Source organism: Cyprinus carpio, unplaced genomic scaffold (genome assembly GCF_018340385.1).
Source record: "Cyprinus carpio isolate SPL01 unplaced genomic scaffold, ASM1834038v1 S000006515, whole genome shotgun sequence".
Classification (NCBI taxonomy): domain Eukaryota; kingdom Metazoa; phylum Chordata; class Actinopteri; order Cypriniformes; family Cyprinidae; genus Cyprinus; species Cyprinus carpio.
In genome coordinates this window covers 1481099-1503085 of record NW_024879183.1, presented here as the reverse complement: position 1 = coordinate 1503085, position 21987 = coordinate 1481099, and the positions used below count along the sequence as shown (strand labels likewise).

The 21987-nt window shown below is 40.2% G+C and overlaps 2 protein-coding genes across 2 annotated transcripts; both read left to right on the top strand.

Annotated features, from left to right (window-relative positions):
• The first annotated feature begins 3381 nt into the window (after positions 1–3381).
• LOC122143839 lies at positions 3382–13447 on the top strand. Its single transcript, XM_042754445.1, has 14 exons — positions 3382–3403; positions 3806–3874; positions 4055–4123; positions 4417–4485; positions 4668–4736; positions 5028–5096; positions 5390–5458; positions 9227–9295; positions 9476–9544; positions 9725–9793; positions 10084–10152; positions 12511–12616; positions 12837–13015; positions 13430–13447. Exons 2-14 carry the CDS (start codon positions 3818–3820, stop codon positions 13445–13447), a joined length of 981 nt encoding a protein of 326 aa, XP_042610379.1. The 5' UTR covers positions 3382–3403; positions 3806–3817.
• Positions 13448–13636: 189 nt separating this feature from the next.
• On the top strand, positions 13637–16377 carry LOC122134320. Its single transcript, XM_042754433.1, has 4 exons — positions 13637–14999; positions 15290–15379; positions 15449–15493; positions 16290–16377. The coding sequence occupies exons 1-4, from the start codon at positions 13730–13732 to the stop codon at positions 16364–16366; spliced, it is 1482 nt and encodes a 493-aa protein (XP_042610367.1). The 5' UTR covers positions 13637–13729; the 3' UTR covers positions 16367–16377.
• Positions 16378–21987: the final 5610 nt, after the last annotated feature.

Sequence of the window (21987 nt, the reverse complement as noted above, 5' to 3'; positions counted from 1 at the left end):
CCACTTTTTTTTTTAAACATTTAGGCATTACATGAATGCACGCAACTGTAGTCCATCCCTCATAATAACTAATAATATTACCCAAAAATAGTTTAGTAATGCGTTATATTACTCTGCTACTGCAAACGTAACACTGTTGTACATGGAAAGTGAGAGACGTGATACTGTTGACTTAATTCATAAAGCATGTACACATACAATAACATTAGGTCATTAATGAATTAGTTACTTTAACAGATTATACATAGATAGATATAGGAATAATTAGTTACCGATAAATCTTTTTTTCTCTCTGTTTTATCTGCCTGTCAAGTTGTATACAGTAATGTGTTGTTGCTCATGTCACTAACATCTCGTCTTTGCAGGAGATGAGTGCTACAAGGCCACAAAGAGCTAAAAGAAATGCCAAACAGGATGCTGCTTATTATTGCTCCTTAGGCAAAGATAAGGGAAGGATTTGAAGCTAAATATATTGATTCTTTTAAAGGGTGAGTTGCTAGTGTAAATAATACACTTTAGGAACATAGATAATGTTATATAATCATTGTCATAGAACATCTTTTTGATCCCAAAGCAGCTGCTTAAAATAGAAGCTATGTTGGATCATGATAACTGTTTAATATCAGCCGATATCGATAATTAGCATGGTAAATTTCGCATCTTTTTTTCTTTGAAGTTTAAGGCAGATTTTTGCCCCTAAGTGAAAGTTGTATCGCATCTAGCATAATTGTGGTTTTAAAAGTACTCTTTATTGTCAGAAACATATCATGACAAACTCTTGCCAAACATGATAACATTTCAAACATTTGTCTGAGGTCGAACATTCACACATTTCAGTCTCTTTGTCGCATCGCTCAGCATTTGCATAAAATAGCTTTCTTGTTTATTTTGGCCCCACCTTGCTTGGTGCAGTGGCGTGGTCGTCGCTTGTCGCTGGCAAACGGCCACTCCTTTGAAAATGAATGGTAGCCTGTCCCTCGGTCTCTTGTAGCTAATGTGACTGGGGGTTACTGCGCCGAGTCAAATACTCCCAAAAGTGTAATTCCGCCATACATTATAGTTATCCTTTTTTAACCTACTTAAAATAGCGGCACATTTAATTTTGTGCTTTAATTTAGTCTTTGGAAAATTAATCTGATGTATTTTAAAAAAATATAATGTTGAAATCGTGGGAATTTCAGTAGTAAAAACAAGTATTGGACAACGGCCTTTTAAGTTGCCTTTTACAAGTATAACAAAAAAAACAACATTAATTTTAAGTATGCTTATTGCAATGCTAAATAATAGTTGACAAATGTTTATAATACATACGTTGATACATTCATTAAAAAAATCTAAAATATTAAAATGATAAAATACATAAATATTAAAAATATATTGCAGTAAACGCACTAAAAGCTTAGTGTAATTAAGCATATGTTTATTCTCAATGTACTTCTAGTATACTTTTTAGAAATATATTAAAATGCTATTCAATATATTTTAAATGCACTTCAAATAAAAATGTTGGTAATACAATTGTATTATAAATATACTATTTGTATTTCAAGTATATATTTTAATACATTTAATACTACGCCTTTTTCACCCGGCGAGCTTGTGCTGCCATTTGGACATTGATCGAGGGGATAAGTGGTCTGTGTCGCGTGCGGTTCAAATGAGTTTTCTGCTTTTGGCACGTAAACATTATCGAGCATTTATCGTGAAAATTATATAATGATAATTATCGTTATCGTTTAATTGCCCAGCCCTACTTTAATTATAATAGAAAATGTTCATGGATTAATCCATAGAAATAAATTGGTAGTGAAGAAGCTGTTCCACCACTTAATTGACAATTTTTTTAAAATAACCACAAAAAACATCAAATTAATTTTATTAACTTTTTTTGATCAGTTAATTATTTCAATTTCTACTACTATTTGACAGCTCTGCATTGTTTAAAGTTTATTACTCTCATTTGGTTATCATGTGTGTCTTTAGGTCGGGGTGTGTTCAGCTGCCGGCCCTTTGAAAAAGGAGATTTCCTCTTTGAGTACAGAGGGGAAGTCATTACTAAAAAGGAACAAGAAAACCGAGAGAGAATTTACCATAACGCACTCAAAGTTTTTTATGTTTGATTTTCAGTTCAATGGACTACAGTTATGGTATGTAACCGAAATGTGTGTTTTAAACACAGAGATGCAAACTCTGCTACCTCATTATCAGTTGAAGTAGTTAAAAAAAAAAAAAAAAAACGTATTGAAATTTTTGTTTTGATGAATATTTTGAATTGTTGGAGGGATGTACTTCCGACATGCTAACATTCAATATGCTCAATCCGTTCCCTTACAGTACAATGTATCATTGTTATTGTATACTTGATATTTTAGTGTGGATGCTGCCAGAGAGGATGGATCACTAGGGAGACTGGTAAATGACGACGAAGTGAACCCAAACAGCAAAATTAAAGTTACAAGAGTGGATGGAAGACCCCATCTGTGTTTATTCGCAATCAAAGATATTGGTTCAGGGGAAGAAATCACTTATAACTATGGTAATTCGGATTGGCCATGGAGAAGCAAGGTAGTTATATAAAGTTTATATAAAGTTATCTTAAGTAGAAATAGTAGTATAGAGTGGTTAAAGGGGTCATATAATGGTATGTTTTTTCCAGTCAGATTTGAGCCGTTCGACCTAGTGACATCACTTTATCGGACGCCACTCTCACGATTGATAATTGACAAGATGAGACTTATTTAGCTTGACTATTTCAAACTTGTTCAGTCCTATTCAAAATGTTAGAAACTGACAAGTAAACAGATTTCTGTTGACCTTATTTATCAATATAAACTAATATGAGGTATATCTTGAAGTGTCTAAACTCATAGGTCCTGTGTAATCCTCACCATGTAAGGTTCAGACATTAGCAGGTCTGTTAGTTTTGTGCATTAGATATGAACTCATGAGAATGATATTAAGTAGTAGTATTGAGACGCACGGTCCTGTGTAATCATCACCATGTAAGGTTCAGACATTAGCAGGTCTGTTAGTTTTGTGCATTAGATACAAAACTCTCGATGACTGTTCGTCTCTTGATTTTAGACTTCCAAAGAGATGCCATGTCAGGCTGCTGATGTGGACAAATGCAGTTCCTTTGCAGTCATTCCAAAGGTAATTTTGAACTTCAATGACTTTACTGTAGATATGAACTCATGAGAATGATATTAAGTAGTAGTATTGAGACGCACGGTCCTGTGTAATCCTCACCATGTAAGGTTCAGACATTAGCAGGTCTGTTAGTTTTGTGCATTAGATACAAACTCTCGATGACTGTTCGTCTCTTGATTTTAGACTTCCAAAGAGATGCCATGTCAGGCTGCTGATGTGGACAAAATGCAGTTCCTTTGCAGTCATTCCAAAGGTAATTTGAACTTCAATGACTTTACTGTAGATATGAACTCATGAGAATGATATTAAGTAGTAGTATTGAGACGCACGGTCCTGTGTAATCCTCACCATGTAAGGTTCAGACATTAGCAGGTCTGTTAGTTTTGTGCATTAGATATGAACTCATGAGAATGATATTAAGTAGTAGTATTGAGACGCACGGTCCTGTGTAATCCTCACCATGTAAGGTTCAGACATTAGCAGGTCTGTTAGTTTTGTGCATTAGATATGAAACTCATGAGAATGATATTAAGTAGTAGTATTGAGACGCACGGTCCTGTGTAATCCTCACCATGTAAGGTTCAGACATTAGCAGGTCTGTTAGTTTTGTGCATTAGATACAAACTCTCGATGACTGTTCGTCTCTTGATTTTAGACTTCCAAAGAGATGCCATGTCAGGCTGCTGATGTGGACAAATGCAGTTCCTTTGCAGTCATTCCAAAGGTAATTTTGAACTTCAATGACTTTACTGTAGATATGAACTCATGAGAATGATATTAAGTAGTAGTATTGAGACGCACGGTCCTGTGTAACCCTCACCATGTAAGGTTCAGACATTAGCAGGTCTGTTAGTTTTGTGCATTAGATACAAACTCTCGATGACTGTTCGTCTCTTGATTTTAGACTTCCAAAGAGATGCCATGTCAGGCTGCTGATGTGGACAAATGCAGTTCCTTTGCAGTCATTCCAAAGGTAATTTTGAACTTCAATGACTTTACTGTAGATATGAACTCATGAGAATGATATTAAGTAGTAGTATTGAGACGCACGGTCCTGTGTAATCCTCACCATGTAAGGTTCAGACATTAGCAGGTCTGTTAGTTTTGTGCATTAGATATGAACTCATGAGAATGATATATTAAGTAGTAGTATTGAGACGCACGGTCCTGTGTAATCCTCAACATGTAAGGTTCAGACATTAGCAGGTCTGTTAGTTTTGTGCATTAGATACAAACTCTCGATGACTGTTCGTCTCTTGATTTTAGACTTCCAAAGAGATGCCATGTCAGGCTGCTGATGTGGACAAATGCAGTTCCTTTGCAGTCATTCCAAAGGTAATTTTGAACTTCAATGACTTTACTGTAGATATGAACTCATGAGAATTATATTAAGTAGTAGTATTGAGACGCACGGTCCTGTGTAATCCTCACCATGTAAGGTTCAGACATTAGCAGGTCTGTTAGTTTTTGGTGCATTAGATACAAACTCTCGATGACTGTTCGTCTCTTGATTTTAGACTTCCAAAGAGATGCCATGTCAGGCTGCTGATGTGGACAAATGCAGTTCCTTTGCAGTCATTCCAAAGGTAATTTTGAACTTCAATGACTTTACTGTAGATATGAACTCATGAGAATGATATTAAGTAGTAGTATTGAGACGCACGGTCCTGTGTAATCCTCACCATGTAAGGTTCAGACATTAGCAGGTCTGTTAGTTTTGTGCATTAGATATGAACTCATGAGAATGATATTAAGTAGTAGTATTGAGACGCACGGTCCTGTGTAATCCTCAAAATGTAAGGTTCAGACATTAGCAGGTCCGTTTGTTTTGTGCATTAGATACAAACTCTCGATGACTGTTCGTCTCTTGATTTTAGACTTCCAAAGAGAAGCCATGTCAGGCTGCTGATGTGGACAAATGCAGTTCCTTTGCAGTCATTCCAAAGGTAATTTTGAACTTCAATGACTTTACTGTAGATATGAAACTCATGAGAATGATATTAAGTAGTAGTATTGAGACGCACGGTCCTGTGTAATCCTCACCATGTAAGGTTCAGACATTAGCAGGTCTGTTAGTTTTGTGCATTAGATATGAACTCATGAGAAATGATATTAAGTAGTAGTATTGAGACGCACGGTCCTGTGTAATCCTCAACATGTAAGGTTCAGACATTAGCAGGTCTGTTAGTTTTGTGCATTAGATACAAACTCTCGATGACTGTTCGTCTCTTGATTTTAGACTTCCAAAGAGATGCCATGTCAGGCTGCTGATGTGGACAAATGCAGTTCCTTTGCAGTCATTCCAAAGGTAATTTTGAACTTCAATGACTTTACTGTAGATATGAACTCATGAAATGAAATTAGATTAGATTAGATTAGATTCAACTTTATTGTCACTGCACATGTAAGGTACAAGGCAGCGAAATGCAGTTAGCATCTAACCAGAAGTGCAATAAGCAGTAAGTACAGAATATACAAGGTCTACAATATGTACAAATAACTATACAGATAAGTATTATGGACAAAATTTACAGATTTTAAATACTATCAGCATGATATACAGATAGGTGTACTATGAACATATTATACAGATGAATATGTGAAGTGTATGTACACTATAGGCAGAACTATGAACATATGAACAATTTAAACTATTGCAATGGAAAGTAAAGTGCATAGAAAATATTCAGTGTGCAATGGATTATTCAGTGTTCCTGGATGAACAGACAGTAGTGCAAGTAATAGCAAGTTTGTTGTTTTTTGCTTGTTGTAAATAAATAAATAAATAAATCAGTCAGATGTAGTGATGAAGTGGGGGAGGAGTCTGTGTGTATGGTGTGGGGGGTGTCAGAGGGCAGAGTTCAGCAAGGAGACAGCTGTAGGGAAAAAGCTGTTCCTGGATCTGCTGGTCCTTGTCCGGAGGCTCCTGAAGCGCCTCCCGGAGGGCAGGAGGTTAAACAGTCTATGGTCAGGGTGAGAGGAGTCCTTAATAATGCTGCGAGCTCGACGTACACAGCGTTTCCTCTGGATGTCCTCAATAGCAGGAAGTGGTGTCCCTGTGATGCGTTGGGCAGTTTTCACCACCCTCTGCAGTGCTTTGCGGTCAGCCACCGTGCAGTTCCCATACCAGACTGTGATGCAGCTGGTCAGGATGCTCTCGATCGCACACCGGTAAAAGTTCACCACTATGGCTGAAGACAGCTGGTTCTTCTTCAGTGTTCTGAGGAAGAAGAGGCGTTGGTGAGCCTTCTTGACCAGGCTGGAGGTGTTTGTGGTCCAGGACAGGGTCCTCCGTGATGGTGGTTCCCAGGAACTTGAAGCTGGAGACACGTTCAACAACCATCCCGTTAATGTGGATGGGGTCATGCGTGCTTCCTTTCTTCTTCCTGAAGTCCACAATGAGCTCCTTTGTTTTACTGGTGTTAAGGAGCAGGTTATTGTCAGCGCACCATGTGGCCAGGTGCTGTACCTCTTCCCTGTAGGCAGTCTCATCGTTGTCACTGATGAGGCCAATCACCGTGGTGTCGTCTGCAAACTTAATGATGGAGTTGCATCCATGCACAGGCTTGCAGTCATGGGTGTAGAGGGAGTAGAGAAATGGGATCAGCACAGAGCCCTGTGGTACGCCAATGTTAAGTGTGATGGTGGAGGAGCAGGTGTGGCCAGACCTAACATGCTGAGGCCTGTTGGTCAGAAAGTCCATGATCCAGTTGCAGAGGGAGGTGCTAATGTCCAGGTCTCCAAGTTTTGTGGTCAGCTTGGAGGGAATGACGGTGTTAAATGCTGAACTGAAGTCAAAAAAAACAACATCCGTACATATGTGTTGTTACTGTCCAGGTGTGTGAGTGCAGAGTGCAGCACTGTGCATACTGCATCCTCTGTGCTCCTGTTTCTGCGGTAGGCAAATTGATGTGGGTCCAGTGTGGGTGGGAGGCAGTCTTTGAGGTGTGCTAGGACCAATCGCTCAAAGCACTTCATAATGATGGGTGTGAGTGCTACAGGGCGGGGTAGTCATTTAAGCACATCGGGGAGGAGTGTTTCGGTACCGGCACAATGGATGTGGACTTAAAACATGTTGGCACAGTTGCTTGGGTGAGGGACAGGTTGAAAATGTCTGTGAAGACCCCTGCAAGCTGCTCTGCACATGCTCTAAGCACACGTCCAGGAATGCCATCCGGGCCGGCAGCCTTGTGTGCATTGATCCGGCTCAATGCAGTGTGGACATCTGAGGGGGTGAGTTTGAGAGGTTGGTGGTCTGCTGAGTGTGTGGTTTTGGTGGGCCGTCTCCTTGCTGTCGCTGTTGAAGCGAGCATAAAAGTCATTTAGCTCGTTAAGGAAGGAGACGTCCGTGACCATTGGAGTGGAGTTGCTTGGTTTGTAGTCACTGATGGCCTGGATGCCCTGCCACATGCGTCGGGGGTCAGAGTTGGAAAAGTGTTCCTCTACCTTCAGCTTGTAGCAGTACTTGGCCTTTTTTGATGCCCTTTTCAGGTTAGCCCTGGATTTACTGTAGGCCTGCACGTCATCTGACCTGAAGGCAGTGTTGCGGGCTTTCAGCAGAATTCGCACCTCCTTGTTCATCCATGGCTTCTGATTAGGGTATGTTGTGATCTGTTTTTCTGATGTAACACTGTCAATGGTGGTGTTGATGTAAGTCAGTACAGAGGAGGTATAGGTATCAATGTCCGTGTGAGAGCCACAGGCAGCCTGAGAAGCAAACATACTCCAGTCCGTGTGTTGAAAACCTGTCCTGAAGTAAAGAGTCTGCTCCAGCTGGCCACACTTTGATGGGTCCTCACTGATGGCTTCAAACGGTTGATGAGGGGTGAATACTTGGGGGTGAGAAACAAAGAAAGGTGATCAGACTGTCCGGGGTGGGGGAGGGGGGTCGCGGTGTAAGCTCCATCAATGTTTGTGTAAACATGATCCAAAGTTTTTGTCTCCTCTGGTGTGGCAGGAAACATGCTGGTGAAATTGGGGGAGCACTGTCTTTAATTTGCAGTGATTAAAATCACCCGCGACAATAAAAGCAGCCTCCGGGTGAGCAGTCTGTTGTTTACTAATGGCTGTGTGAAGTTCGTTCAAAGCAAGCTTGGCATTAGCATCCGGTGGAATATAGACTGCAGTTATTATGGGGGTGGAAGTGAAACTCCCGCGGCAGATAAAAAGGTCTACATTTAACCATGAGAAACTCTAGGTTAGCTGAGCAGTGTCTCCCAACAATGACAGTGTTCGTACACCAAGCTTTGTTAACATAAATGCACAATCCACCACCTCTTGTCTTGCCGGAGTCATCTGCTGTTCTGTCTGCCCGGAGCGTGTAGCGTCCGGCTAGCTCAATAGCATTATCGGGTACGTCGTTGTGTAGCCATGTTTCTGTGAAAACCATGACATTGCAGTCCAAAAGTCTCTTACTGTGGGTGATGCGAAGTCTTAACTCATCCATTTTGTTCACCAGTGACCGCACATTAGCGAGGAAAATGCTCGGTAAAGAGAGCCGGAGCGGTGTTAGCTTTAGCTTAGCTCTTAGACCTCCGCGCTTCCCCCCGCCTTTGTTTACGATCTCGACGCCGCCTGCGAGCACTTCCGCCCGGCCGGGGTAGCGTGCGCAGCCTCGGGTGTTCTGGCGATCTCAGGGATGAGTCGAAGATTGGTGATAAAACTGTTGGAAAAGTCCTCACACGATATCCAAAAGCTCCCGTCGGGTGTATGATGTTAAAGCAAAGCTGTTCAGTACGAACAGACCCGAGATGAGCAGGAAAAATACTGCAAAATTGCAAAAACTGGAGAGACGCTGAGCCTCGCGATGTGTACGCGCCGCCATCTTGGTCTTAAACTATTAAGTAGTAGTATTGAGACGCACGGTCCTGTGTAATCCTCACCATGTAAGGTTCAGACATTAGCAGGTCTGTTAGTTTTGTGCATTAGATATGAACTCATGAGAATGATATTAAGTAGTAGTATTGAGACGCACGGTCCTGTGTAATCCTCAACATGTAAGGTTCAGACATTAGCAGGTCTGTTGGTTTGTGCATTAGATACAAACTCTCGATGACTGTTCGTCTCTTGATTTTAGACTTCCAAAGAGAAGCCATGTCAGGCTGCTGATGTGGACAAATGCAGTTCCTTTGCAGTCATTCCAAAGGTAATTTTGAACTTCAATGACTTTACTGTAGATATGAACTCATGAGAATGATATTAAGTAGTAGTATTGAGACGCACGGTCCTGTGTAACCCTCACCATGTAAGGTTCAGACATTAGCAGGTCTGTTAGTTTTGTGCATTAGATACAAACTCTCGATGACTGTTCGTCTCTTGATTTTAGACTTCCAAAGAGATGCCGTGTCAGGCTGCTGATGTGGACAAATGCAGTTCCTTTGCAGTCATTCCAAAGGTAATTTTGAACTTCAATGACTTTACTGTAGATATGAACTCATGAGAATGATATTAAGTAGTAGTATTGAGACGCACGGTCCTGTGTAACCCTCACCATGTAAGGTTCAGACATTAGCAGGTCTGTTAGTTTTGTGCATTAGATACAAACTCTCGATGACTGTTCGTCTCTTGATTTTAGACTTCCAAAGAGATGCCGTGTCAGGCTGCTGATGTGGACAAATGCAGTTCCTTTGCAGTCATTCCAAAGGTAATTTTGAACTTCAATGACTTTACTGTAGATATGAACTCATGAGAATGATATTTAGTAGTATTGAGACGCACGGTCCTGTGTAATCCTCACCATGTAAGGTTCAGACATTAGCAGGTCTGTTAGTTTTGTGCATTAGATATGAAATCATGAGAATGATATTAAGTAGTAGTATTGAGACGCACGGTCCTGTGTGTAACCCTCACCATGTAAGGTTCAGACATTAGCAGGTCTGTTAGTTTTGTGCATTAGATACAAACTCTCGATGACTGTTCGTCTCTTGATTTTAGACTTCCAAAGAGAAGCCATGTCAGGCTGCTGATGTGGACAAATGCAGTTCCTTTGCAGTCATTCCAAAGGTAATTTTGAACTTCAATGACTTTACTGTAGATATGAACTCATGAGAATGATATTAAGTAGTAGTATTGAGACGCACAGGTCTTGTGTAGTCCTCAAATTTACAAGTCAAAGAGGACTTGAGTAAATTCAGTTGAGTCTTCTGAAGGTTTTTTTTTCTTTTTTTTTTTTTTTTTTTTGCTTGATCTATCACAATATTTCTTCTATCATTTTTTTGAAATGTGATTGTTGTGACCCCCTAAAAAATTGCCCCACACAGTTGTGGTGTGAAATCTTTTCCTATCTGTATAACAATATTCTTGATGGACTGGCACCAAATGTTCCTGGTTCTATACAATGCCGTTCTATAAGTCCCAGTGAGTGTACCTTTGTTTTGTTTTGTAACATTTATCATACTGTGTACTGTTGAAAGGTGACAGAGAATGAGAAAAAACGTTTTTTGCCTTGTCTTAGTTGAATAACAGTAGTCTACCCGCATACACGAACATACAAAAAGTGCTAGACATTCTGAACATCTCCGTTTCATAGAAATTCATCCTTTAGAAAAACGGCCCAATCTAAACAACGGGTACATATTATGTAACGTGTCTCACTGCCCCTCCGCTTCAAAATAATTTTCATACATCTACGGCCTCTCGCCTCCAACAGAAAGTAAATTGCAGCAGTGTTCGTGAAGTTCAACACGAAACAGCGAGTCGTGTTCCGAGGTTTGCTCTTCCAGGCTGTGAGTGTGTAAGCGGTGTGCCAATTTTCCATTACATTCCCACCGAAAGAAGTTTACATTCTTTTGAGTGGCAGCAAAGGCAGCCAATCAGTGTTAAGTGCTTCTTCTGTTCATAATGAGGTTTGCCAGTTAAGCCTGAAGGGATGCCAAATAGGTGCAAAACCACAAGTTTAATATAGCTGTCTGAGAGAGGTTTTTAGGAAGCTAAGGCATTTCAGACCCAAACCAAATGTTTGTTGTCGACATGTCACATCACAGAACAAGGATAAATACCCTGTTCAGTCAATCTATGTCACCTTGAAGAACAAGCTGTGTTGAGAAATTATATATATACTTTCCATATATATACTTTCTTTCCATTTACGGTACGATTTATTTTCATATACTTATAATTCCACTCTGGGTCCACTCTGGTTACGTGTGAGAGTGTCAGTGTGTCCAAGGACTACTACATCTTGTTTGTCTAGGTAGCTACATGCTCTGCGCAATGGAAAAATCCCAAGACACAGAAAGTGAAGCCCAGGAAATAAAAAAAATATTTAACTATATATAGATATATATATATATATATATATATATATATATATATATATATATATATATATTATATATATTTATATATATATATATATATATTTATATTTATATTTATTAGGGGTGTAATGGTACGTGTATTCGTACCGGACCGTTTCGGTACGGTACATGTGTGCACCGAATGCAATATTTTGTATGAGGAAAATATGTACATTTTCGTGTTTCCACACGAACCTATTAAGTGGGCGGAAGTCTCCTCGTCAGTGCAAATCGTGCCTGCAACTGATTCTAAAGTTGTTGTCAATCACTGTACAGATTGCCACTGATCTCTAAACTTACCCGTTGTCACTGTAACCTAAACCAATGAAATCGACTGCAGGGCGGGATTTCCACTGAAAATAAATCACACACCGCACGCTGTACAACAACATACACGGCATGCTTTAGCCCAGCCTCTCGCTAGCTGTACCTGCTACCTTAGTCTCTAGCGGGAGGGTATTTTCTACAGCTGGAGACATTGTACCTGCCAGCAGATCTGCCCTTTCCATAGACAATGTGGACAAATTAATTTTTTTTGACAAAAAACATAAGTTGAACGAATCTGAGCAGCAGTAAAAAAAAATAAAAGCAGTTTTATTTTTTTGTATTTTATATATTATATTTTATTAAAAAGTGTTTAAAGTGTAAGCAAATTGTTTAAAAAAGTTTTATAGTAATAAACAACCTGCAGTTGTTTGCATTTCTTTCCCCTACTTTACCGAAAAAATCGATTAACCGAACCGTGAATTTAAAACCGAGGCACATACCGAACCGTGATTTTTGCGTACTGTTACACCCCTATATTATATTATATTATATTATATTATATTATATTATATTATATTATATTATATTATATTATAAAAGTATAATTACTATGCAAAAAGTTATAAAGATTTAAAAGTTAATTTCTAAACAATTTCATTCATTACAGGGATAATAAAAAACATTTATTTATTTTCAAAGAGGAACAGAATACAAACAATTCATTGGTTTTGATATTCTACACCACACAAGTGTCAGTTAGGATCAAATTCTTATTTTTTGGTTTTTTGATCAACAGGACTGTGTTCATGATCTTGTCCCTGAAGAAATGTCAAGTTTAGAAAAATGTGTCACATGTGGAGGACCCTTTTCACCTCTGAAATGGTCAGGGGTGAGGTGTAAAGGTATTTTTTTTGAGAATGGAAGGGGGGGGATCCATCCATATCTTTTGAACATGATGCCACAGGAACACTTTTTAAAAACTGCTTCATGTGTAACTCTGCTATATGTTCACGATGAGCCATTTGCAGCTGCACTCACTTTTTAAGTACTTACCATGACATTATGAACTTATGAACATTATGATCTTCCTTTATTAATTAATTCTTAATTTTCTCTGTCTAGTTTGCTATGAGTCCTGGCACAAAAAGTGCTATGTTAAGCACAAGGTGAACATCACTGAACCTCTTCCAGTAGTAAGTGTTTTAGTAGAATTATTCTCAGTGAAATGCTTTCCAAGTACACAAAATATAAATGTATTTTTTAATCATTATCAGGTTTGTGAAGAACAAAGTTCAAGTGAGGTTGTATCATCAGAAGAGGAATATGTGCCTGATTCCACAGCGGATTCGAACAGCTCATGGGACAGCATAGCAGAGCCTTTAAAAATCAGTGGCAGTCAAACATTTAGAATTACAGATTTTGAGGGGTGCGCCAGCAATTCTATTTCCAAAAAAAGACACCAAGAAAAACTTTTGTAGAGGCAGAGAGAGAGTCTGTTTCTGAAGCTGCAGAATCAAGTCAGCTTGAAGTATCGGGAGATACTGCCAAAGTAGGAAATGCTGAAGGCATAATTGTTGATGATAGCGCTGATGCTGGGGCTGAACAGATCTCAAACACATCCTCCTCTCTCAAAAATAAAACTTACTGCTACATTTGTGGAAAACTACAGACAAAGTTTACACGTCACCTAAAACGTCATGAGAAAACTCATGCAGATGTTGCTCAAGTTTTAAGTCTTCCCAAGAAGTCCAAACAGCGCCAGAAAATGCTTATAAAGCTACGCAACAAGGGAAACCACATTCATAACTCGGAGGTCTTAGCAAGTGGAGTTGGATCCTTAAAACTAAGACGCACAGCAAAGACAAAATACAATGCAAAAGACTATATTCACTGCATGTACTGCCAGGCATTTATATCTCCGAAGAGATCTGTGGCGACATGTGAAGAAATGTTCTTCAAAACCAGTAGAAGCCAATTCAGAGATTGGAAGAAAAAAGGTATTGTCTTTGGCCTCTATGAATGAGTCAGCTCTTTCTCAGCAAATATCCCCAGGTGTTTGGAAGATTTTAGCTGTCATGAAAGACGATGAGATAACTGCTACTGTGCGAAGTGACTATTCTATTCTTCAGCTGGCCCAGTCATTTTTTAATAAACATGCACAGGATCCCACCAAATATGACTATATTCGCCAGACACTCAGAGAAAGTGGAAGACTTCTGCTTACGCTTCGCAAGGAATTCTCAATACAAACTCTTGAAGATGCTGTGAGACCAGCAAATTTTGATGTGGTGATCAAAGCTGTTAAGAAAGTGTCTGGGTACGATGACGAAAAGCACTGCTACCGTACTCCAAGCCTTGCATTAAAGTTGGGTCACTCACTCCAGAAAGTCAGTGACATTTTACATTGTAGAGCACTGATGGCAGAAGACAGTAACCTGATAAAGTCAACCCAGAGTTTTAAAACCCTCTATGCTACAAAGTGGTCAGAACTCATCTCCCACACTGCTTTAACTACGCTAAATGAGCGCCACTTTAACAAGCCTTCCACTCTTCCTTTTACGAAAGATGTTCAGTGTCTTCATAGACATCTGGAGAAGTCTACAGAACAAGCATTGAAGGACTTGGATGACCATAGTTCACCAAAATCATATAGTGAACTTTGTAAAGCCACCATGGCAAATGTAATACTTTTTAATAGGAGAAGAGGGGGAGAAGTTTCAAAGATGACGCTGAATGGTTTTCTGGAGAGAGACACAAGTGCCCTGCACAAGGATGTCGCTTTTGGACTGACACAATTTGAACTTCATCTTTGTCAACACTTCAGTCGTGTTGAATTAAGGGGTAAAAGAGGCCGGAAAGTTGCAGTGTTACTTTCACCAGACATGGTGATGGCAATAACACGCCTAATAGAGAAAAGAAAAGACTGTGGTGTTCTGGCAGAAAACCTGTTCCTGTTTGCCAGGCCTCATTGTCTGACTCCCTACAGAGGACAGGACTGTTTGAGGCTCTATGCGAGTGAATGTGGGGCTGAAAACCCTGAGCTCCTCAGGTCCACGCTATTACGGAAACATGTCGCAACTTTGTCACAGATCTTGAATCTCAAGAATCATGAGTTAGACCAAGTTGCTGACTTTCTTGGGCATGATATTCGCGTTCATCGTGAATTTTACCGACTTCCAGAGGCTACTACCCAGCTGGCCAAAATCTCCAAATTACTGCTTGCCATGGAGAAAGGTTCTCTCAGAAACCTTCAAGGCAAAACACTTGAGGAGATTGAAATTGAAGGTAGGCGTGGGCTGGTTAGCAGTTTCAAGGCATACATAGGTTTTAAACAGTCAAGGTTTCAAAACCACAAAAATTTTCTGTGATACCGTTTCCAAAGTATGAGCTGCTTTTACACAAAATTAATTAAATTATTAAGTCATGTTATTGATTTGATATTTACATTTAATATGAAGAATATTATAAATTAAAGGCTTTATTTTTGGAATAATTTTGGAACACGCATTGTATGTAGGCAATCTATAGCACTTGAATCTCATTATTCATCAAGGTAAAATAATTTATTTTCTTAGATCACCTACAGTTGACCGAATCAAGTGCAGAGAGTGAGGTTGATGCAGAAAGTGAGGTCGATGAAGGAAATCTCACATATCCACAGACTGGTAAGTACAGTGTGATTTTCTTGAATTTGTTTTATGAAATCACATGACACATGTTAAACTTTATTACAGATTCTACAGAGATGAAAAGAACAACACAACCTGTTGAAGCTTCAGGTACTTATTTATTGTCACCAGATGGTTAAAACTTTTAACAGTGAAACAATTGGCTGTGATGGATCCCTAACCAATTGTTTTTTCACCTGTCAAGTCAGTAACTGTGTAATCTCTTACTGTTTTCTTGTATTTCAGACATAATTCGAGGGGATGTTAATTTGTGTCTGAATTACAAGAAAACATCTCTGGTTGCGTAGGATGTCACGTTGGTAGGAGTTACCAATGAATTGGGATCACGCTAGGGATTTTTACCCGCACTGGCATGCGGGGCATGAAATGCAAATTCCGCACACCAATGTTCATTGACTCGTTTTGGTTTCACTCAAAGGCAATTGGTCTCCCTACTGTGATCCCAATTGGTTGGTTACTCCTACCGACGTGACGATGGCAATTAACCGCTCACGCAAAAAGACTGCACACACAGTTGGTTTGCATTTTACAGGTGGGCTGAAATGAGGTCACAAAGATGCAAAGATGGTGAAGGGTATAGTATGTTTGGTTTGCCAATTTGATTTTTGAACATTTTCTGGTTTGGTCTGCATTCTGCAAAAGTTTGGATGAAAGTAGACTGACTGCACACGCCAAGTAAAATTCAGTCCCATGGATTTAAGTTTCAGTGGAAGAGGCAAAAATATAAGAAATCTCATTATTATTGGGAGAAAGAGACACAGGAGAGTAAACATTCTCTTCATCTAATTTGAACATTGCAAGTTAACCAAACTCACTCTGTAATACTTGTACTCATTTTTTTATTTGTTTGTATGTATTTAATGGAGTAAATTACATTTGATTACAGGTTCTGCAGGACTGCTGAATGCTAGGCAACTTGTTGAGAAACTTCCAGGCATGTCTGCGCCATTATCACAAGGTTAGCCCTTATCCTGAATCTACTAACATGTACACCTTTTTTGATTGCTTTTAGGTTATGAAAATAATGCACAATGTATTCAGACCTCCTCCACTTGTTTCAATTTAGTTGTCACAGCAAAAATTGAGATAAATGCAAGGCACGTGAGCTAAATTTCAAGTGATGTGGAGTACAGCAGTAGAAGCTTTAAATGATGACCAGGACACTCTTTTCAATCTAACAAATTTACTCATTAAAACGTTGCAGTGTAACAATGAACATAAGCATGGCTGCCATTTTTCAGTGTATACGACGGCAACTACAGAGTCTCAGCTTGCTCTTCCACTTTAAAATAAAATTCACAATGAATTTTAAGAAAATAATGTTTTTACCCCTTCAACTGTTTTTCTCAATTACTGTATATAATGTAAATGTTTTAACTTAAACCATATTTGAACTTTCCTTTTCAGCTGATTTTAAAGTACACACAAATCCAACTTGTATTTAAATGTTTTAATTAAACATTTTTTCCACATTCCCCCGATGAACAACTGTTTATCACTAATTAGCCCATATTTAATAAATCTCTAAAGGATACTGCCATTCAAAAGTTTGGGATTGGTAAGATTTTTAATGTTTTTAGAAGTCTCTCCTACTCACCCAGGCTGCATTTATTTGATTAAAAATACAATAAAAACATTATTATTGTGAAATATTATTACAATTTTAATTAACTCTTTTTAATTTTAATGTATTTTATAATGTAATTCCTGTGATCAAAGCCGAATTTTCAGCATCATTACTCCAGTCTCAGGGCTCCAAACTGTGACTAAAACAGTCGCATTTGCGACCATAAATATTAATTTGTGAGTGACGTTTTTGCTGAGGTCGCCACTGGCGACTACCCGCTGAAAGCTCCTCAGGATTTAACCGCTAAAAAAGTTTTCTCAGGCGGATGATTTGCTTCATTCTAGCAGCGCCCCGTCTGTGATAAAACGAACTCGGGCCGAAGGTTAATACACACAACTACACCGAGTGTGGACCTGCCGCGTGTACAACAGCTTTCAGCCGAGATCGGCCCATAGAGAAAAAAGCCGTCTGTCAGCCAGAAGTGTTTTGTAGAGTCGGCGCGGCTCTGGTCCATTATCTTCTCACCGATGCCGAGACTGAACTGACAGAGACGCATTTCAGCCAGAATCAGCCCGAGTGTTATTGCTATCTGGGTATATATTTACATGTTATAACTTAAAAAATTGAATGTAATGCCTTTTTTCCTAATTCATTTGCGATCAAATCTTTTGTTATGTTCACGTATTAAACTGAGACGATGCGCATTAAAGTTTTAGTGGAAACAGAGAGTTTCAGACAGTCCTCATCTCTGGCGCACATCAGTGCTGCCGCACACAGTCTGATAAACGCAGCTCCGCTGTGCAGCGAGAGAGAAATGACGGAGAAGTAAGAAGGGAAAGTGCAGAAAATACAGCGTCTATTTCGTGCACAACTTGATCAAACTAGAACAGGTAAAGCTGTCAGCAGTGTGGATATTGGCAATATCGTTAACCATTCTCGTTTATAATAATTACTAATATGGCTTCTTCTAAACAAGATCTTGTCTGTGTTCTTTTAATGTGTGAACTTCATTATTTGAAGTGCAACTGCCGTCCAGTAATCGCAAAAAGCTCTGTGCGTTGTCACTTTTTAATAAAAAGTACCAGCTTTAAAATTATTCCGAATTCATAACGAAATTCAAACAATACAGTTTTGGCGCTCCTTAATGCGGCAGGCGCGGTCACTTTAGCGCCTCAGTTCAAGGGCAAGTGAACCCATTTAATCTTTCTCTTTACTAATTTAGTACACAGTGAACATGAACTAACATCAAAAGGTAGGCTATTTTATAAGAGAGCCTACAGTACAACTTACTGAAATGTCTCATGTAGGAGGAGCCCAAGTGATGCTTATGCTCCATGATACTGGTACAGATTCTGTGTAATAAACAATTCTTTGTGACTGTAGGTTTCAAGCTGGAAAAAGTCATTTAGTTCCCACTTTAAGTGAACCTTAGTTTCCAGGTCATCTACAAGATGGATTAAAATGCTGATAAAGTCAAGAAAAGATGAGACATAAACACATGGCAGTATGATTGAAATGTTGAAATGTAAATACTACTCACTACTAACACTCGGAGAGCACGCTATGTACGTCAAAGGAAGGCCTGCCTGACAAATCTAAGGCCTGTCCCTCTGACCTCTACTCCAACGCTCTCTATTCCAGTTGGTCTCTGGAACTGCCAGTCCGCTGTTAACAAAGCAGACTTCATTTCTTCCATTGTAACTCATTCTGGTCTCAGCCTCATGGCACTGACTGAGACCTGGATCAAACCTGAGGACACTGCCACTCCCGCAGCCCTCTCCACTCATTTCACTTGTTCCCACACCCCTCGTACGACTGGGAGGGGTGGAGGTACTGGTCTCCTTATATCGAAAGATTGGAAATTTGATCTTCAACCACCACCTACAGGTCACGGTTCATTTGAATCACATGCTGTTACTGTAACGCACCCTGTTAAAATCCACTTTGTGGTCATTTATCGTCCCCCAGGTCAATTGGGAAACTTCTTGGAGGAGTTGGACGTGCTACTATCAAATTATCCTGAAGATGGTACTCCTCTGGTACTGCTTGGTGACTTCAACATCCACCTAGATAAACCCCAGGCTGCTGACTTCAACACTCTGCTCGCCTCATTTGATCTTAAGCGAGTCTCTACTACAGCGACTCACAAATCGGGCAACCAACTGGACCTCATCTACACGCGCTGTTGCTCAGTGGACAACACTTTAGTTACTCCACTGCACACCTCAGACCACTTCCTCATTACTGCTAATCTAGCACTTACTCCTGAAGCGGCACACGCTCCAACGCGGGTCACCTTTCGACCGAACCTACGCTCACTCTCTCCATCTCGCCTATCCTCTGTGGTTGCATCCTCACTTCCTTCACTCTCGCAGTTTTCAGCTCTGGACACGAACAGTGCTACGGACACTTTTTGTTCCACTCTGACCTCTTGCTTGGACAACTTTTGCCCACTGTCGTCTAGACCAGCACGCACCACCCCATCTGCCCCCTGGCTGTCCGATGTACTCCATGAACATCGCTCTAAACTCAGGGCTGCAGAGAGGAAATGGCTTAAATCAAGAAACTCTACCGACCTCAGTGTGTATCAATCTCTCCTCTCTTCCTTCTCTGCAAACGTCTTCACTGCTAAAACATCATATTACCACGACAAGATTAACAACTGTTGTGACGCTCGGACACTCTTCAAAACCTTCTCTTCTCTTCTTAATCCGCCTCCACCTCCTCCTCAATCGACTCTTACAGCTGATGACTTTGCAGTTTTCTTCACAAATAAGACAAGAACCATCAGTGACCAATTCTCCACACCGCAGACTGAGGATAACTTCACAACGACTAATGCTCACTCTTTCTCCTCCTTCTCTCCACTCTCAGAGACGGACGTTTCCAAACTTATCCTCTCTTCTCTTCTTAATCCGCCTCCACCTCCTCCTCAATCGACTCTTACAGCTGATGACTTTGCAGTTTTCTTCACAAATAAGACAAGAACCATCAGTGACCAATTCTCCACACCGCAGACTGAGGATAACTTCACAACGACTAATGCTCACTCTTTCTCCTCCTTCTCTCCACTCTCTGAGATACGGACGTTTCCAAACTTATCCTCTCCAGTCATCCTACTACTTGCCCACTGATTCCGATCCCCACTCACCTCCTTCAAGCGATTTCTTCTTCAGTCATACCTTCACTTACTCACATTATCAACTCCTCTCTTCACTCTGGAACATTTCCCTCAGCATTTAAGCAGGCTCGGGTAAGCCCACTGCTGAAGAAACCATCTCTAAATCCAGCACTTCTAGAAAACTACAGACCGGTATCCCTTCTTCCATTCATTGCAAAGACACTCGAACGAGCTGTGTTCAACCAGCTCTCTATGTTTCTTGTACAGAACAACCTCCTGGACCGCAACCAATCTGGCTTCAAAAGTGTCCACTCAACTGAGACTGCCCTGCTCTCGGTTACTGAAGCCCTGCGACTGGCAAGAGCAGCTTCAAAATCCTCAGTACTCATTTTGCTGGACCTGTCTGCTTCTTTTGACACTGTTAATCACCAGATTCTCCTATCCACCCTCAGAAAGATGGGCATCTCTGGAACTGCACTCCAGTGGCTTAACTCCTACCTGTCTGATAGATCCTTCATGGTGTCTTGGAGGGGTGAAGTTTCTAAGTCACAACAACTTGCTACTGGGGTTCCTCAAGGCTCAGTACTTGGACCGCTTCTCTTCTCCATCTACATGACGTCATTAGGATCTGTCATTCAGAAGCATGGCTTTTCCTATCACTGCTACGCTGATGACACTCAACTCTACTTCTCATTCCAACCAGATGACCCGACGGTAGTTGCTCGCATTTCAGCCTGTCTGAGTGACATTTCTAGCTGGATGAATGACCATCACCTTCAGCTCAACCTTACTAAGACTGAACTGCTGGTGGTTCCAGCTAAACCATCGTTTCATCACAACTTCTCTATACAGCTGGGTTCGTCAACCATAACTCCTTCCAGGACAGCCAGAAACCTAGGAGTTGTGATGGATCATCAGTTAAGCTTCACAGACCATATTGCTACAACGACCCGGTCCTGTAGATTTGCCTTATTCAACATTAGGAAGATTAGACCCTTCCTGTCAGAGCAATCCACCCAACTTCTTGTCCAAGCTCTTGTTCTCTCCAGACTGGACTATTGCAATGCTCTCCTGGCGGGCCTTCCTGCATGTACTATCAAGCCTCTACAACTGATCCAGAATGCAGCAGCGAGGGTTGTCTTCAATGAGCCGAAAACAGCCCATGTTACTCCTCTCCTCATCAGATTACACTGGTTACCAGTAGCCGCTCGCATCAAATTCAAGGTACTGATGCTTGCCTACAAAACGACCACTGGCATGGCGCCAACTTACCTAAACTCACTAGTTCAATCTTATGCACCCTCCAGAAGTTTCCGCTCTGCAAGTGAACGACGCCTTGTGTTGCCATCCCAAAGAGGTTCAAAATCACTCTCACGGACTTTTTCCTGGACTGCTCCCAGCTGGTGGAATGACCCGATCTCAATTCGAACAGCTGAGTCTTTACTCATTTTCAAAAAACATCTAAAGACTCATCTTTTTCGCCTGCACTTAACTAACTAATACTAGTACTTACCTTCTTTTTCTTTTCTATCATATTCCCAAAAAAAAAAAAAAACCCTGGCTACGTGTTCTGTACTAGACTAACTGAGACTTGTCATAGCACTTGTATACCGTTGTTGTTTTCTCGTTGATCTGATTGTTTCTACTGTTCTCATTTGTAAGTCGCTTTGGATAAAAGCGTCTGCTAAATGATTAAATGTAAATGTAAATGTAAATAAATAGATAATAATAATCGTAAAATAAATAAAACACGTTTATTCTGTGGCACCTAAAAAAAATATTTGGCTCCTAAGTTTTTTTCTTATAGGAGCCAATGGCTCCTTACTCGATTTTTTTGTTTGGAGCCCTGAGTCTTCAGTGTCACATGATCTTTCAGAAATCATTCTAATATGATGA